This window comes from Macaca thibetana, chromosome 16, assembly GCF_024542745.1.
Source record: "Macaca thibetana thibetana isolate TM-01 chromosome 16, ASM2454274v1, whole genome shotgun sequence".
NCBI classification, from domain to species: Eukaryota; Metazoa; Chordata; class Mammalia; order Primates; family Cercopithecidae; genus Macaca; species Macaca thibetana.
The window spans coordinates 65,548,526-65,565,206 of NC_065593.1; the positions used below are offsets into that span (position 1 = coordinate 65,548,526).

The window sequence follows — 16,681 nt, forward strand, 5'->3', positions numbered from 1 at the left end:
GGGTGGGGAGGTGAAGGTTCAGGGTCCCTGGCAAGCTGGCTCTACAGGACATTTTATTCGGGCAATAGGAAAATACCGTCCTCCAGTCCTGTGACTCCAAAAGGTGGGAGACTGTAGCCAGCCCTAGGGATGCTGATGCAGTAGGTCTGAGGAGGGCCCAGGTACCTGCACTTTTACCAGCCCCCAGGGGATTCTGACACAGGTGGGCCTGGGAAGCGCTGAGGTCTACTGAGATCACACACTCAGTGCTGACCTTGGGTCTCTCTTGACACCTCCAGGGATTGTGGACTCCCTCGACATCCTCCACCCTTTCCCCCACAGGCCACCCATGTGACAGTCTGTTCTTCCACTGTGAAGTCTCAGCTTTTTTTTTTTTTTTTTTTTGAGACGGAGTATCGCTCTGTCGCCCAGGCTGGAGTGCAGTGGCCCGATCTCAGCTCACTGCAAGCTCCGCCTCCCGGGTTTACACCATTCTCCTGCCTCAGCCTCCGGAGCAGCTGGGACTACAGGCGCCCGCCACCTCGCCCGGCTAGTTTTTTGTATTTTTTTTTAGTAGAGACGGGGTTTCACCATGTTAGCCAGGATGGTCTCGATCTCCTGACCTCGTGATCCACCCGTCTCGGCCTCCCAAAGTGCTGGGATTACAGGCTTGAGCCACTGCGCCCGGCCTAGTCTCAGCTTATAGAATGTTCCTTCTTCTACTGAGATGACACCTGCCTCCTTAAGCCACTCATCCGCTGGATCTTCGTTTGTCTTCTAGGACAGCCTGGAAGAAGTTTCCAATTCTGCATGGTGCCCCATCAGACAGCTGAACCTGGCTTCTTCATAACCCGCTCACCTCGTGCTCTCCAAGTGGGACAGGTGTCCTGCTTGGGGCTAAGGTCTCCAGACCCTTGCCCATGCCATCACCGTCCTCTAGATGATTGGTTAATGTCACTCTTAAATGTGGCCTGAGTGGGTCACTCAAGTCCAGGTTGTTCATCAGTTCTGAGCGCAGTGGGGCTCATGCCTTAGGTCCTCCACTTCCAGGGGCACTGAGCTAACTTGCGCCCACCCTGGTTCCCCCTCCGCTCCCCGCTCCGCTCCCCCCTCTGCCGATCTTGTGGTCTACAAACAGCCCCTGAATTTCTTCCCAAGAATTGCTGTTAAGCCCAGTCTCTCCTCCTTCCTATAGTGCTGTATTGATTTTTGTTTTGTTTTAACCAAAAGCAGAACTTTATCCCTGTGAAATCTCATCTAGTTGGTTTTAGTCCAACATTCCAGCATGAACAAATCATTTCAAATCTTGACTCTTGTCATCCATCATATTCCATCTGACCCGCACCACTTGAGACCATCTGAAGACTGATTAAGCAGCCTCCTGAGTTTTCATCCAAAATGCTCATTTGGTTTGGGGTGGGGGGATGTGAATGTACACGTCCACACTTATATTTGTTCTTTTGTTCTTTAAACAAGACAGGATCTAGGATGGAACCCCCTGGAGGGCTGTGATAGAAACCTCCTGCCGGGCTCAGTGGCTCACGTCTGTAATCCCAATCCCAGCACTTTGGGAGGCCGAGGCGGGTGGGTCACCTGAGCTCAGGAGTTGAGACCAGCCTGGCCAACGTGGTGAAACCTCGTCTCTACTAAAAATACAAAAATTAGCTGGGCATGGTGGCACGTGCCTGTAATCGCAGCTACTCGGGAGACTGAGGCAGGAGAATGGCTAGAACCCGGGAGGAGGAGGTTGCAGGGAGCAAAGATTGCACCATTTCACTCTAGCTTGGGCGACAGAGCAAACTCCATCTCAAAAAAAAAAAAAAAAAAAAAAAAAAAGGAAAAAAAGAAACCTCCCTCCAGGGCGCCCTCGACTCCTAATTCAGTGTTTTTCAGGATGTGGTCCTCGGACCACAGGAACAGAATCACCTGGGGAGCCTGTTAAATGCGGATAAGCAGCCCGGCCCATTCCATCAGTGTGGTCTGGGAATGTGCCTTTTAAAATGAGGTTCCTGCATCATCCAAGATGGGGGGCGGGAGACATTAAAAAAAATGAGGTTCCTGCATGAATCACGTGTCTCTGTCTCTCTCTCTCACACACCCCCTCTGCAGTTTAGAAATCCACTGCATTAAGTCAATATTCATCGGATTCAGCCAGAGTTGTGTAACTAGCTTTGAACCCAGTCAAATGCACCATCATGCAAAATGCAACCTGTTTTTTCCACGGTATCCACACAGAGGTGAGGAGCTTCACCGAGCGCTCAGCTGAGATATTCATACATTACATGAATTGTCTTTCCATGATCCTCCAATTTGTAACTTTATTTAAAAGAAAATGAACCAATTGTATTGTGCTCTGAGAAGCCCTTTTGTCGACTCGTGTTCATCCTTTTCTAGCTCTCTGAGCCAGGATTTAGTGTTTTCCGGGGATTCAATATGAAGCCAGGGCTTTCCCAACCTTCTCATTCTCTCGGGCCCTGTGGGTTTATCAGTGATGGCCCAGGAGGGGCTGTGAAATTACGCCTCATCTTTGGGGATCAGAAATCACCTTGGGGCTCAAGCCTGTAATCCCAGCACTTTGGGAGGTTGAGGCGGGTGGATCACCTGAGATCAGGAGTTCGAGACCAGCCTGGCCAACATGGCGAAACCCTGTCTCTACTAAAAATACAAAAATTAACCGGGCATGGTGGTGAGTGCCTGTAATCCCAGCTACTCGGGAGGCTGAGGCAGGAGAATCTCTTGAACCTGGGAGGCAGAGGTTGCAGTGAGCTGAGATCGCATCACTGCACTCCAGCCTAGGCGACAGAATGAGACTCCACCTCAAAAAAAAAAAAAAAAAAAAAAAGAAATCGCCTTGGCTGTTTAATGAGGGTCTCCTGGTCCCTCCTGGGGTCATTGGTCCCGCCTGGGCCATGGGAAAAACTGTTCTGCTTGACAAGAATAAGTGAGTTGGTGGTGTTGCCTTCCCCCGGTGTGTTCACACCACTCTTTCCCCAATATAAAATCACTACCCTCCCCCTAAAATAGAGGAGCACTAAGAGGTGTATCCTCGTATCCCTTTTGCTTTTTCAGGAACCCCTTGTTGGTCTTCTGTGGATTCAATCCCCCACTTTCAGGTGGAACCATATCAGCAGAGCTCATCTGTCCTCCCACCTCAGTCCCCCAGCCTTTACCTCCATCCCTTCTCCTGCTGCTGTCCCGACTCTCCTTCCTGCCCCTCCCATAACTCACCAATCTGGCTGTTCCTGTGTCCCAGTGGACACAGCTCCAATGAAGGTGACCAATGACCCCCCTGCCACTATACCTGAGGGCTTTTCCCAACCCCTCTCCCACACGCAGTCGTCAGCCTGGGTCCTCTTCCTGGAACACGCCGCCCCGTGACTCCTGTGCCCTTGTGGCACTCCCGGCCCTTCCTGGTGGGACACTCTTTCCTGGTCTCCTTCACAGGCACCTTTTGCGTCCCAGCCATGAAACACTGTGCTTCCTCCAGGCTTGGCCCCAGCCCCCTTCTCACTCTGTGCTTCCTACAGCAGGCCACCTGTGTGTGCGACTTCCACATTGGCCACCCTCATGATCCTGGCTTTATAACTCCAACTCCGCTTGGATGTTTCAAAGGCACCTTAAACTCAATCTGTGTACAACCAAACTGTGACCGTCTGCTGCTCTTCCGGATCCCCGCCAATGTCCCGTGCCTTGGAGGATGGCACCGCCACCCCATCTTGGGGCTTAAGCCAGAAACCTGCAGATCAACTTCAGCAGCTCCTCCCTGAACCTCCCTGGCCGACTCTTCCTCTGTGCACTCCCCTCTGGTCACTGCCCACGCGTGGGTGTAAGCCCGCCGCTCTCCAACTGGGCCTCCCTGATGGCCTGAGTTTCACTCTTGCCCACGTCTATGCGACCCTCTGCCTGGACCTGTCCCTCCTCTGTCCCCTGCCCTGTTCTCCATCACAGGGGGCTGATCCCTCACACTGAATGTCTCCGGCTCCCCTGGCAGCTGGCTTCTGCTGATGGAGGTGCTGGTAGGAGACCGGAGGTGGTGGTAAGGCAGCCAGGGCCCTGCTCCCCTCGTTCTGCAGCCGCTGATAGGCAGGCTGTGTGGCTCCAACTTCGCTGGTGACATAGCCTCTCCCTCTGTCCCTCTGGCCTGCAGGTGGTGGTGGCTCCTGCTGTTGCTAATCCCAGGGTCGCTCACTGCCCTCATTAGGCCTCTGAGCTCTTCAGTGGCCCAGCGGCCATTTCTTCGCATTCAAGTCCCGCTGTTCCGAATACTCCCTCCAGCCTTGCTTCCATTCAATCCGAGTTATCCGGTGACCCTACCTCTTTGCAGAGCCCTTGCAGTGGCTCCCCTGACTCTTAGAATAAAGACCCCAACCCCCGACAAAGCCTATGAGTTGTTCCATGGTTTGGATCCCATCTTCCCCGTGTCTTCCGACCCCATGACACTCTCCCCATCCCACTGCCACTCACTGCTCACCCCGACCCTTGGCAGTGCCCCCAACCCCCTCATCTGCTCCCTCTGCTCTGGCCACACTGGCTTCCTTTAGCCCCATGCTTGCTCCCGCCTCAGGGCCTTTGCACGTTTCTCTTCCCTCTGCCTGGAGGTGTCTCCGCCTCCCCTGCCCCCACCTTTGCCAAGTTAATGCCTTCTCATCCTATGGGTTTGGGTGCCCTTGTCACCCAGCAACGCCTGGACTCAGGTGGGCCATCCACTTCTATGCCTGCTCCTTTCCTTCAGAGCTCTCTCCTTAGTTTTTTGGTTTTTCTTTACTTTTTTTCTTTTTTCTTTTTTTTTTTTTGAGACAGAGTCTGTCACCCAGGCTAGAATGCAGTGGTGCAATCTCAGCTCACTGCAACCTCCATCTCCCAGGTTCAAGCAATTCTCCTGCCTTAGCCTCCCAAGTAGCTGGGGTTACAGGCACCCGCCACCACACCTGGCTAATTTTGTATTTTTAGTAGAGATGGGGTTTCACCATGTTGGTCAGGCTGGTCTCGAACTCCTGACCTCAAGTGATCCACCCACCTTGGCCTCCCAAAGTGCTGGGATTATAGGCATGAGCCACCACGCCCGGCCCTCTCTCCTTAGTTGTAATGATTCAAAGCAAACTGGTGCACAGTTCTCAGCCTCTGCTGACAGATCATGAAAGCAGACTTGGTGCCTGTTTTCTTACTGCTGGTGCCCTCTTGCCTAGTACAAGTAACGCCCAGAATGTTGTGGGACGGATCCTGCCATGCACATTCCTTCCACTTTGAGATTCCCCTACACTGCTGATAATCCTTCCTTATTGGAAGAAGGGACTCCTCATGCCATTCTTACCGTTCCAAAGTATTCTTCAAAAACAAGTTTGTCGTGTGTGTAACTGTTGTGTGTAAGAGACAGGGTCTCACGTCACCCAGGCTAGAGTGCGGGAGAGCGATCACGATCCGCCTCCTGGGCTCATCATCCTCCTGCCTCAGTCGGGACTACAAGCACGCATTACCAGGCCTGGCTCATTTTTGTAGAGGTGAGGTCTTACCACATTGCCCAAGGTGATCTCGAACTCCTGAGCTCAGGTGATCCACCCGCCTCAGCCTCCCAAAGTGCTGGGATTACAGGCGTGAGCCACTGCCCGGCCATGCAGGAGGATTTTTAACACCACAGTCACTTCTCAAAGCTCTTCCAGTCTACTGGGAACCACACTCGTCTATGACCTCTCGGCCTGTCCAGAACTCTGTCCTCTGAGTCTCTTATTTTAGCCCCGGCCATGTATTGCAGCAGCCTTGATCCCCTTCCTTGTGCTTAGAGCTTTGTCCGCCCCACAAGGCTGCTTTAGCGTCTCGCCTGCGTTTTGGCTTAGGTGAGCCTCACACTACAGGCAGGACGAGATCAAGAACATCTTCCAACAGAGAAGAAAATCGCAGTGGCAAGGTGAGCTGCCTGGGTATGAAAGCCCAGGCATCCTCACCCCCAGGCTGACCAGGACCTGCCTGGCTGCCAGCCTGCTGCCGGGTAGTGGGAGACTCTACTCTTTGGGGTGACGACACCCAAGAAGCATCTCTGTGTGGACACTAGAGGCTTTTGGAAAAGCCTCTATAGATTTAAAAACAAGAAAAATGCAACAACTCCTGAAAACAGCCAGCATGCCTGTGGACGCTGGCTGGGGTGGAGTGGCTAGGCAGTGTGGTGGGCTGGGTACGGACTCCTGCTATGGGAATTATAAATCCTCACTTTAAGGCCCAGCATGGTGGCTCATGCCTGTAATCCCAGTGCTTTGGGAGGCTGAGTGGGGAGCAGTGTCTGAAGTCAGAAGTTGAAGACCAGCCTGAGCAACATAATCTCAGCCCAGGTGTGGTGGCTCACGCCTGTAATCCTAGCACTTTTGGAGGCTGAGGTAGGTGGATCACTTGAGCTCAGGAGTTTGAGATCAGCCTGGGAAACACGATGAAACCTTGTCTCTACCAAAAACAAACAAACAAACAAAAAACACAAAAAACCCAGGCATGGTGGTGTGCACCTGTAGTCCCAGCTACTTGGGAGGCTGAGGTGGGAGGATTGCTTGAGCCTAGGAGTTTGAGGCTGCAGTGAGCTGTGATCACACCACTGCACTCTGGCCTGGGTAACAGGGTGAGACCCCATCTTATAAATAAATAAATAAATAAATAAAAGAAATTCTCACCTCCTCATCCAAAGCAAAGAAGAACTGGCTAATGACATTAAAGGCTATTGATCTTACAAGAAGATGGAATTGGTTTGTGCTGGAGTCAGATTATCTTCTGATCTCACAGACCCAGGGCAGCAGCTGGCAGGGGACAGGGACACAGACTGGAGATGCCCAGTGTCGGTGCAGAAATGCTGCCTGCAAGGCTGCTGGGCACAGGACAAACTCACATTGGGGCAGGGTTTGGGGGGCCACTTGGGAGACCTTTCTGGAGACCCCATCACCACCCCGGGCATCTGATTCCTGATGCTTGGTAAGAAAAGGGACAACATTCATTTGGGGACAAGCTTTTCCATCAAGGTAGCCAGAGCTCAGTCAGGAGAACATGGCCAGACAGTCTCTGGCCCCTTGCAGAGTGAGTCACATACCCCAGGCCCAGAGCCCAGGGACACTCACCAGCAGACGAGCCCGGCCACCACGGCTGTCCAGGTGATGCAGCAGGAGTGGCGCTGCTTGGTCTGTACCGCATCGTCTTGCTGGCAGCAGCACGCGCAGACCAGGTAAGCCACAAGAAAGATGAGGTTCAGGCCCAGGCAGACTGCAGCCACCAGCCCCAGGAACAGCAGCGACTGGAAGAGAGCAGAGGCCTGTTGTCACTCTTCATCCCTGCAGTGCGGGGCTCTGGAAGTGCCCTGTCCTCGAGCCCTGAGTGCCCCACCGCCTGGGCTGCAGATAGGACCAGAGCTGAGCTGTGTCTCTCATCCATCCTTCCAAGCTCCACCTATGGTTCAAGTTCCTACTCTGTCAACAGAGGGCCCGGCGCTAAGGCACTTGGGTGGGAGTAATGGAGGGCACGAGGCCAAGTGGTGGGCCTGGTGGTCAGTGAGGGAAGGGTGTCAGATCTGGTGTCCAGTTTCTGGTTCAGACCCTGGATGAAGATAAGGACCAGGTCCTGCTGATGAAGAGTCTGAGTCACTCAGGAGATAAGGCAGGAATCCCCGGCGGGCAGGCAGGGCTGTGGGTGGTGAGCTCTATGGCTTAGGGAGACAGGCAAGGAGAGGGATGCCGTCCAGGACCAGAGTACCTAGAGGCCTTGGGCGCTGAGTGCCACTGAGACAGGGCCTGGAAGGACAGGCCTCTTCCATGCAAGGACCCCACTGTCCCAGTCTGGGCATCATCCTTTACCCAGAATGTGAAGAGCTTGTTCTAGGTATTGGGTCCATCCTGAGAATCGAGAAGCCAGCTCCATGCTTGGGGGATGCGTGAGGGGGCGGGACAGTCAGGATAGGCAACTTATGGAGTCCCTTCCACTGCACCCCAACAGGGACAGCTGAACCTCCAGGGCCAGCAGCAGCAAAGCCAGAATTCTGAGGGGGTCGGAGGGGCCTGAGGCCTGCCTAGCACCTCGGGGTCCTGCAATGGGAGCCACTGTCTATCAGGAGGCCCGGTGCCACTCTCTGCTCACTCATCTCTTGATTTTGCCAGATGGGCACCAGATGGCACTGAGATTGGCGGTTGCCAGCCAGGGCTGGACCTGGCTCTAAGTCAGTCTCCTGAGCTGACAGCCGTCCCTGCCTCTCATGCACCCCCGATAGGGGTTCCTGGTCCCGAATCCCTAGTGCCCCAGGGGGGCTGCCTAGGAAAGCCTGTTTCAGGGAGCCCTATGCAGGAGGTGGCCATCGGCAGCAAGTGGGACTCCGGGACCCTGCGGTCTAAGGGGGAGATGAGACTAGTGCAGCGGCAGGCACACACGGAGACAGCCCCGACAAACCAGGGCCGGGCTCTGCAGTCCGAGGCTTTGGGGCAGTTTTCCGGGGGGACAGACACCTACTGGAGGCCATGCTGCTAGCCCTGTGAGACGCGGGCAGACCTTCGGGCCTCTGGCACGGGCTGCTCTGCTGGTCACTCTTGGCTGACAGACTTCTCAGCTGAAGTGGTGGGGGCAGCCCAGGAAAAGGCAGGAGAGATGGCTCACTTGGGAGGGGAACAGATGGGTTTGACTTAAAATGTGGCTTTATGCCAGGTGTGGTGGCTCACGCCTATAATCCCAGCACTTTGAGAGGCCAAGGTGAGAGGATTGTTTGAGCCCAGGAGTTCAGGACCAGTCTGGGCAATATAGGGAGACTCTGTCTCTACAAAAAAATAAAAAATAAAAATTAGCTGGGCATGGTGGCATGTGCCTGTAGTCTCAGCTACTCAGGAGGCTGAGGTGGGAAGATCGCTTGAGACTGGGAGGTTGAGGCTGCAGTGAACCATGATTGTGCCACTACACTCCAGCCTGGGTGACAGAGGGAGATCCTGTCCCCCCCCCCCCCCCCAAAAAAAAAAAGTGGCAGCTGGGAAGCCAAGGCCCAGTAGATCTGGGCACCTCCTTCTCCCAAAGACTTCACTGTGTGACAGGGGGCTGGGGCTGGGGCTCTCCCTGCCTGGACCACTCATGAGCAGAGCCTGTCCCTGGGACTGACCCCAGCAAGCCCAGGGGTAGAAAGAGATGGTGGAAAGTCACTGCCCCTCTTCTGGTCCTCAGTCCATGCCCCTTCGCCAGAGGGCCCTACAGCCCAGGCCAAGGCAGAGGAGGCCAAGATAGCTGGGAGTTGAGAGCCTCTTTCCTCAAAGTGAAGTTTACCAGCCCATGACCTGTGGCCCTGACATCTTCTGGGAGCTTGTCAGAGGTGCAGAATCCCAAGCCCCACCCTGAAACCAGTGAATCAGACCCGCCTCTAGAGATGATCCCAGGCAATATATATTCCATTAAAGTCTGGGCAGCACACAGCAATTCTCAAACTTTTTCCAATAGCTTAACGTTTTCTTCGAACTGACTTGCTTAGCAGAGCCCTGAAACACAGAGCTCCATCTGAATAAGGAATGGATAGAAATGTCACGTTTTGTCCTGGCCGCCCCTTGGTAGCCCCTGAGGGCCCTCCGCTAAAGCCCAGGGATCCTCCCAACCATTTGTAAACCAGCGAGGCCTGGTGGCATGCACTTGTAATCCCAGCTACTGGGAGGCTGGGATGGGAGGATCACTTGAGCCCAGGAGTTTGAGTCTAGCCTGGGCTAGGCAACAACATACCCTTAAAAAAAATAACTCAACCCCCCCCCAAAAAAACCCCAAACCAAGCCAAAAAACAATTTGCAAACCATTGTGCAATATGCATGCCATGACCCAGCAATTCTGCTTTACAGAAAGGAGGGCTGTGTCCCTCTGAAGACACACAAATGTTCACAGCAGCTTCACACAGCAGTCACAGCCAACACTCAAAAGGACAAAAACGTCCAACAAGAGAAAAGATACAGAACATGTGTCATAGTCTCAGAATACTACACAGCCATGAAAAGGAAACTAGCCACACATGACGATATTTCTGGGACGAATATCCCAGAAGTCAGGTTGAGGGAGAAAGCCAGACACGGAACAGCAGAGACCGTATGGATTAATTTATATGAAGTTCAAAGTCAGAGATACTCATCAACAGCCAGAGAAATGTGAATCATCGAATCATCGCTACCTTTGGGAGGGTGCTGCCTTCAAGGGAGCATGAAGGAGGCTTCTGGGGGATCAGAATACGATTTGATTGGGATGGTGTTGCACACACACACACACACCATGCACGCAGGTGCTCGAGGGTATAAATTCATTGAGCTGCACACTTAAGATTACACCCTTTCCTGTAAGTTATTCCTGTTTTTTTTTTCTTTGAGACAGTGTCTCACTCTGTCACCCAGGCTGGAGGGCAGTGGCGCAATCTTGGCTCACTGCAACCTCCGCCTCCGGGGTTTAAGTGATTCCCCTGCCTCAGCCTCCTGAGTAGCTGGGATTACAGGCATGTGCCACCATGCCCAGCTAATTTTTTTGTATTTTTTTTTTTGAGATGGAGTCTTGCTCTGTCACCAGGCTGGAGTGCAGTGGTGCAATGTTGGCTCATTGTAACCTCCGCCTCCCAGGTTCAAGCGATTCTCCGCTAATTTTTGTTTTGTTTTGTTTTGTTTTTTTTGAGACGCAGTCTTGCTCTGTTACCAGGCTGGAGTGCAATGGCATGATCTCGGCTGACTGTAACTTCCACCTCCTGGGTTCAAGCGATTCTACTGCCTCAGCCTCCTGAGTAGCTGGGATTACAGATGTGTGCCACCATGCTCAGCTAATTTTTTTGTACTTTTCGCACAAAAGGACCAGGCTGGTCTTGAACTCCCGACCTCAAGTGATCCATCTGCCTTGGCCTCCCAAAGTGCTGAGATTATGGGTGTGAGTCACCAGGCCCAACCAAGTTATTCCTAATGACAAAAAAATGTAAGGGAGCCCCAGACAAACCTCCTGTGTAGCCTAGAGCCCAGCTACCGTCCAGCCTGCCCCCAGCTACCCTTTACTTCGAGTTTGCCTCCTGAACAGCCCCACTATCATTTTATCACTAGTGGGAGAAGCTCCTGAATCTACCAGTGTCCCTACCCAGCGAGGAAGGCTCATCTGAGAAGGATCAGGCTGTGGGTGATGCAGCCGGCTACCCCGTTTTGCTCTCTCAAGTCTCCTCCAGCCTCTTGATCTCCCCCTTCAGCAGGCGCTGAGCCTCTGTGGTCTGGGGCCTCTCCAAGCTGGGCAGCTGGCCTCAATTAGGTTACTGATAATGCTGTCCAGCTCCAGTGAAAGCGAGGCCTGGGAAACCCAAACTCGGAGGCCTTTTTTTTTTTTTTTTTTTAAATTTCCGTTAAAAAAAAAAATACAGACAGGCTCTCACTATGTTGGCCAGGTTTGTCTCCAACTCCTGGGCTCATGTGATCCTCCTTCCTTGGCCTCCCAAACTGCTGGGACTACAGGCGTGAGCCACCCTGCCCAGCCTTTGGAAGTCTTTTGTTAGGGAATTACTTCCCAAAACCCTCCTGGGAACCCCGCCTAGGTGCTGGGAAAAAACAGGTGGTGGGTGGGACAGGGTGAGAGGGTGTGAGGGAAAAGGAGTGGGAAGGGAAGAGGAAAGAAGAGGGAAGGTGGGCAAGGGAGGAGGAAGGAGGAGGGAAAAGAGGAGCAGGGAGGCTCCCCACCCCTCCCCCAGCAGCACCATCTCTCAGGGCCAGCTTGGTGTCACCTGCTGCTCTCTAATGGGCAATTATTTTCTTGCTCCTAATTAACGCCGCATGTCCCCGTGTGCATGGAGGTGGAGGGGAATGGAAGAGGGAGCCAAGAGTTCTGCTTCCAGGTCCCCCTGCTCAGATGGACAGAGTTTTGCCAAGACAATTTCCCACGCCACCCCACGCCTCCCACTGTGCCCTGCAACCACCTCCTTCTCCCACAGCAACACCAGGCCCCCAGCTCCCACACTGGTGCTCCGGCTCTGCTTCTCCCCTCATTAAAGGGACTTCAATTATTTCTGATTTGTCACTGTGTCATGAAAAACCCAGAGCGGACAGTGCCAAGCTGGGACCCAAGCTGGGGGCCGCAGTGACCACGGCAGCTGGACCCAAGGGCCTTCTGCACTGGGTGGGGGAGGGGACAACAGCCCCAGTCCCCAGAAGACATGGAGAGAGGTGAGCCGGTCTCAGGGAGAGGCTGGGAGAGAGAAACGAGGAGCACCTAGAGGGAGAGGCTCCCCCCACAGGCCCACTGGGAAAGATTAAGCCCTCTCCCAGCGCGGCATGACTGTCTGATGACCGTGACTCAATTCACACTGGATACACGGGGCTTCCTCATCCCAACCTCGGCTCTTCTCAGATCTCGGCTGGGATGGGCTTGCTGCCTGGTCCTTCTTCCTCAGACCTGCCCCCAAGTCAGAAGCAGGAAGTCCTGTAGTTCCGGTCTAGTTCTCAACGCTGTACCCTCCACTCTGTACTTTGGCGAATCTATGAACCGGACCAACCAAAGAGAAAACGCATGGAAATACATGCCTATATACAAAAAATTAAACAACATCTCCTCTGCCTCCTAACACATGTCCTGAAAGAGCGGCTGGTCGGCTGATCCCGGGCAAGGGAAGCTGGAACAGGAAGCACACGTGTGGCCACCTGCCTGTTGACAGTAGCAATAACTAACATTTGCACAGCCTGTGGGAGCTTACTAAGATGTTTCAAGTACTGAGCTCATCAGCATCTGGTCTCCCCTGAGGGGCTGGCTGGATGGTGATGGTGGCGCTCACGCCCAGGCAAGGACACTGAAGTGCCTTGTTCATTTGCTCAGAGAGACAGTGCTGGATTCAGTACCAGGTGCCCATTCCCTTGTCCCCAACACCGCCCAATGGACACCTGGCCGGCTGCAGTCTTCTCCTTCCCAAGCAGCGATTGTGGCAGTTTCCGGTGTGCCAGGCACTGGCCGCAGGCTTCATAATCCATGAACTCATCAGTCCTTTTACCAACTCTTTGGAGTAGGAATCATCTCCAAATCCAATCCCCCTCATCTGTCAAAGGTGAGATGACTCGGGCTGCAGGTCTAGGCTGATTTCCTTCCAGACACACAGCCACATCTGGCAGCCCAGAGCCGGGTGCCCGCCAGGGCCAGGGCGCCCTCATCCACAGCCCTGCCTTGGTGCTAACCTCTCATGACTCTGCTGACCGTAGGGTAGCCTCCCCACAAGGCTGGTGACACAGGCCAAGTGGCCTTTGTGAGGACTTGGGCTCAAGTTCACTGCAGGAAAAGGGGTGAGGATCAACTATCAGGAGGACTGGGGGCTTCCACAGCTCCTAAAGACCCCAGAAAGTGAGTGAGAGCCCCTACCTCCTGAGGAAGGTTCTGGAACACTGAATTTGCTCAGGAAATCCCAGCTCACCAGGTGACCTGCTCTTCACCATCTCTGCACTTCCAAGAACCCCCTTGCCTTTGAAATCCCATGCACCACCCACATCCCACGAGGCCAGCACCTGCCTGTTTCCAACCTTGCTTCGTCTCTGATGCACACGCACCAGCCCCCACCACACACACACATTGTACCACCAGCCAGCACTGTGCATTTGAACATGTGGGGCATGAGCTGAAGCCCTTTCTGCAGGCGTTTTGTTCAGTCTCCCCTGATCAGAGTCTGTGGAAGAGATCTCCCTCCTCTCCATCCCCCCACAGGGTACTGTCCTGACACACTGCTGAACCTCACAGCCACTCCATTAAACGATCTGCGTCATCAGCTCCTGTTATGTGGTATGAGCTCTCTGTACTAGGCATGATAAGTGGAATATCTCATCTAATTCTTGCAGATGAAGGGAGCAAGGCTCAGAGAGGTTAAGACACCTACCAGTGGTCACACATGGAAAGAACTGGGAATCCACCCCAGCCAACTGGAGGGCAGAGCCCCCACCTCAAACTGCGTGGTGTCTGCCACAGCTCTGAGCCCAGAGCCCAGCTGCGGAGAATCCCCAGGAATTCCTCCTGAAGACCTGCTGCCTTGGTTACCATGGTCACCCCACGCCTGGCACGGCACTTGCCCCAGTCAAGCTTGCTGAGAACTGGGATGACTGACGGTCCACCTGACTCTGTTAGTGACTGGTGCTCAGGAGGAAAGAAGACATCCAGGAGAGACCTGTGGTCACAACAGGGGAACTTACCAAAATAGGAGCCGCCTTAAATAACACCCAGAGCCAGACTTCCGGCCCTGGCCCACCACGCTCATCTCCTACTTAGCGATCTGGGTGGTGGGGAGGGGTGAGCGGGACCAGGAGCCAGTGGGCAGGGCTGGTGTCAGCTGCCCAGGAGCAGTGGCCGATGGGAAGGGACACCCTCTGGAACCATTTGATGCCCAGCACAAAGTGAGCCGGGGCTGGAATCCTGGGAGGAGGGGCAGAGGCTGGAAGTAGGTTCCTCTGGCTCAACTGCCACCTGTCCATGGGACTGAGGGGGCTGTGGGCAGGCCCAGGCTCCACCAGCCACAGCTGCTGGGCAGATAGGAACTGTCTCTGGGGCCAGTAGGTTGAGGGAGTCCCCTTATCATCCCTGCCCCACCAAGGGGTCTTCCTGACCAATGAGAAGTTTAGATTTCCTCCAGTGGAGAGGAGAAAACTATGGCTGGAGACCCTGGGTGTGGGATCTGGGGCACAGGGTGTGGGATGGGGACACACACACACACACACACACACACACACACACACACAGCTGTCTCTGAAATCATATCCGCCTCTTTTCATGCATTCTCTGGGAGAGGAAGATTCCCTGGAGCTATCCCCAGGCAGTCACATTCTCAGGGAACACGGACTCCCACAGGCTAGGGTCCGGGGGAGGGAGGGCGGGTGTGCCCACTGATTGCCATCTTGCTCGCTAGTGCCCACTGACCCCCAGGAAGGGGTCCTGATGCTCCCCTCCCTCTGGTAGGGCAGGCACCATCTGCCTGGGCCTGATGGCAGCCGGGTCGCCAGGGGTTATTATTAGACTCCCTGTCACTGGCACTTGGGCACCTCACACTGGATCAGGATTCCCTCCAAGAGGCCCTGCTTTGCTCCGACCTGTCCCATATCTGGAGAACTTGACACAGGGAGAGGCCGCTGGGGGTCAAAGTCCTGAGATGGGCGCCTGGCTCTGAACAAATGGACCCCATCCTGGGCCACTGGCCCCAGAATCTTTGACCTAACACACGGAACTGATACAGGTGGGCCACTGGGGCCAGAGCAGGTGTGACCAGACCTGAGACAGGCTGGGAGATTCTGCAGCTTTGTTTGTCCGGGTAGGGAGGTCTGGGGGAGCCCTGGCCCTGTCTGTGGGGTGCAGAATCCCGCCAAGGGCCAGCAGAGTAGGGAAAGGGCGGGGAAGCCGGGAGTGGCTGCCCTAGGCCAGAAATTCAGGGCTTAGAAGGTGGGGTGGGGTGGGGAGAGGGGTGTGGGGGAACAGGAACGGGCCAGTCTAGGACCAGGGGACACAGAGAGGCTGTCAATGCAAGGGGGTCCTCAGGACGAGTGTGAGATGGGCCGAGGGAGGCCACCTTCCTTCCCTGGAACAAGCACAAGCAGCTGTGGGTTCTCTGCGCTAGAGGGGAAGTGACCCACGCCGCTTCCCCCAGCCCTGCAGCCTTCCAGCTGGGACTCCCACCCTGCAGGCCAGGACTGGGGAGGAGGGGTGCTGCGGAGACCGACTTGGGAGACTACTCAGTTTCTGCCAAACTTTCCCAGGCCACTTAGCCTCGGAAAGAGAGCGCCCCATCTTGGAATCTCCAGAAGGTCGAAAACGCCGGGGCACCCCCTCAGCATCCCCGCACCTCGAGCGCCAGGATTACCCCGACACGAATGCCCCTATCCCTACCCCGCGCCAACCTGCCCGCTCGGCGTTCAGCCCCTGTCCCTGCAGGCGGTTTCGCGCCCCTCCTTCCCTTCCCCACGCCCGCTTCACTCTGATCTCTTCAGTCTTCTGGGCCCCCAGGTTCCCAGACAGGAGGGGACGCGGGCCACAGGCCTGGGAGGGTGGGGGAGAAGGGGAGAGGGGAGACGGGAAAGGGCTGCGCGGGGAAAGAAGGGGTCTGAGAGGCACGTGGGAAAGTGCAGGCTCTCGAGGGGAGAGGGGGTAGTGCGGGGACTTGGGGCGCGCGTGGCTGGGGTCTGGGGCGGCGCGAACTCACCTCCTGGTAACTCTCGTCGCCAGGGTTGAAGGTGCTGTTCACGGGCTGCAGGCGCAGGCCGAGGTGCGGAACGCTGTGCAGCCACACGACCCACCAGGGAGCGATGTAGTCCACGCGCGCCGCCTGCATGGCTCGGCCCGAGTGCGATCCACACGCTGAGCCGCAGCTGCGCTCAACTCCCGGCCCGGGCCCCGCGCCCGCCCCGCCCCCCGGCCCCGCCTCTCCCTGAGCCCGCGGCCCCCCCCCGCCGCGATTGCAGTCCCAGTTCTGGGCGGGGATCTGTCCTGGCCGGATAGAAGGAGGGACGTGAAAAAAGCTCCCAGAAGTCTCTAAATCGGTTTCAGTCTCGAGGTCCCCGAGCTGCTGCTTATTTATGATCAGATCAAGGGTATAAGGTGTCAGTGGGGGCAGCCAGCAGTCACAGGCCAGAGAGGGGCGACTGCCCGTCCCAAAGGTTTGTCACAGGGTAAGTAACCGACAGACTGGGAACGGAAGGAGGCAATCTTCAGCCACTCGGTCACTCATTCTAAATTCACTCTCAATCATTTTTTGGGCATCTATTGTGCA

At 55.1% G+C, this 16,681-nt stretch overlaps 1 protein-coding gene across 2 annotated transcripts in view; it reads right to left on the minus strand.

Moving 5' to 3' along the window:
• TTYH2 (tweety family member 2) overlaps positions 1-16,302 on the minus strand; it is a 48,684-nt gene extending 32,382 nt beyond the window's left edge. For both annotated transcript variants that reach the window (XM_050765733.1, XM_050765732.1), the window contains exons 1-2: positions 16,115-16,302; positions 7,068-7,240 (exon numbers count right to left, since the gene is read on the minus strand). In XM_050765733.1, coding sequence (XP_050621690.1) covers positions 7,068-7,240; positions 16,115-16,243 — 302 coding nt within the window. In that variant the 5' untranslated portion in view covers positions 16,244-16,302. The remainder of the gene's footprint in view (positions 1-7,067; positions 7,241-16,114) is intronic.
• Positions 16,303-16,681: the final 379 nt, after the last annotated feature.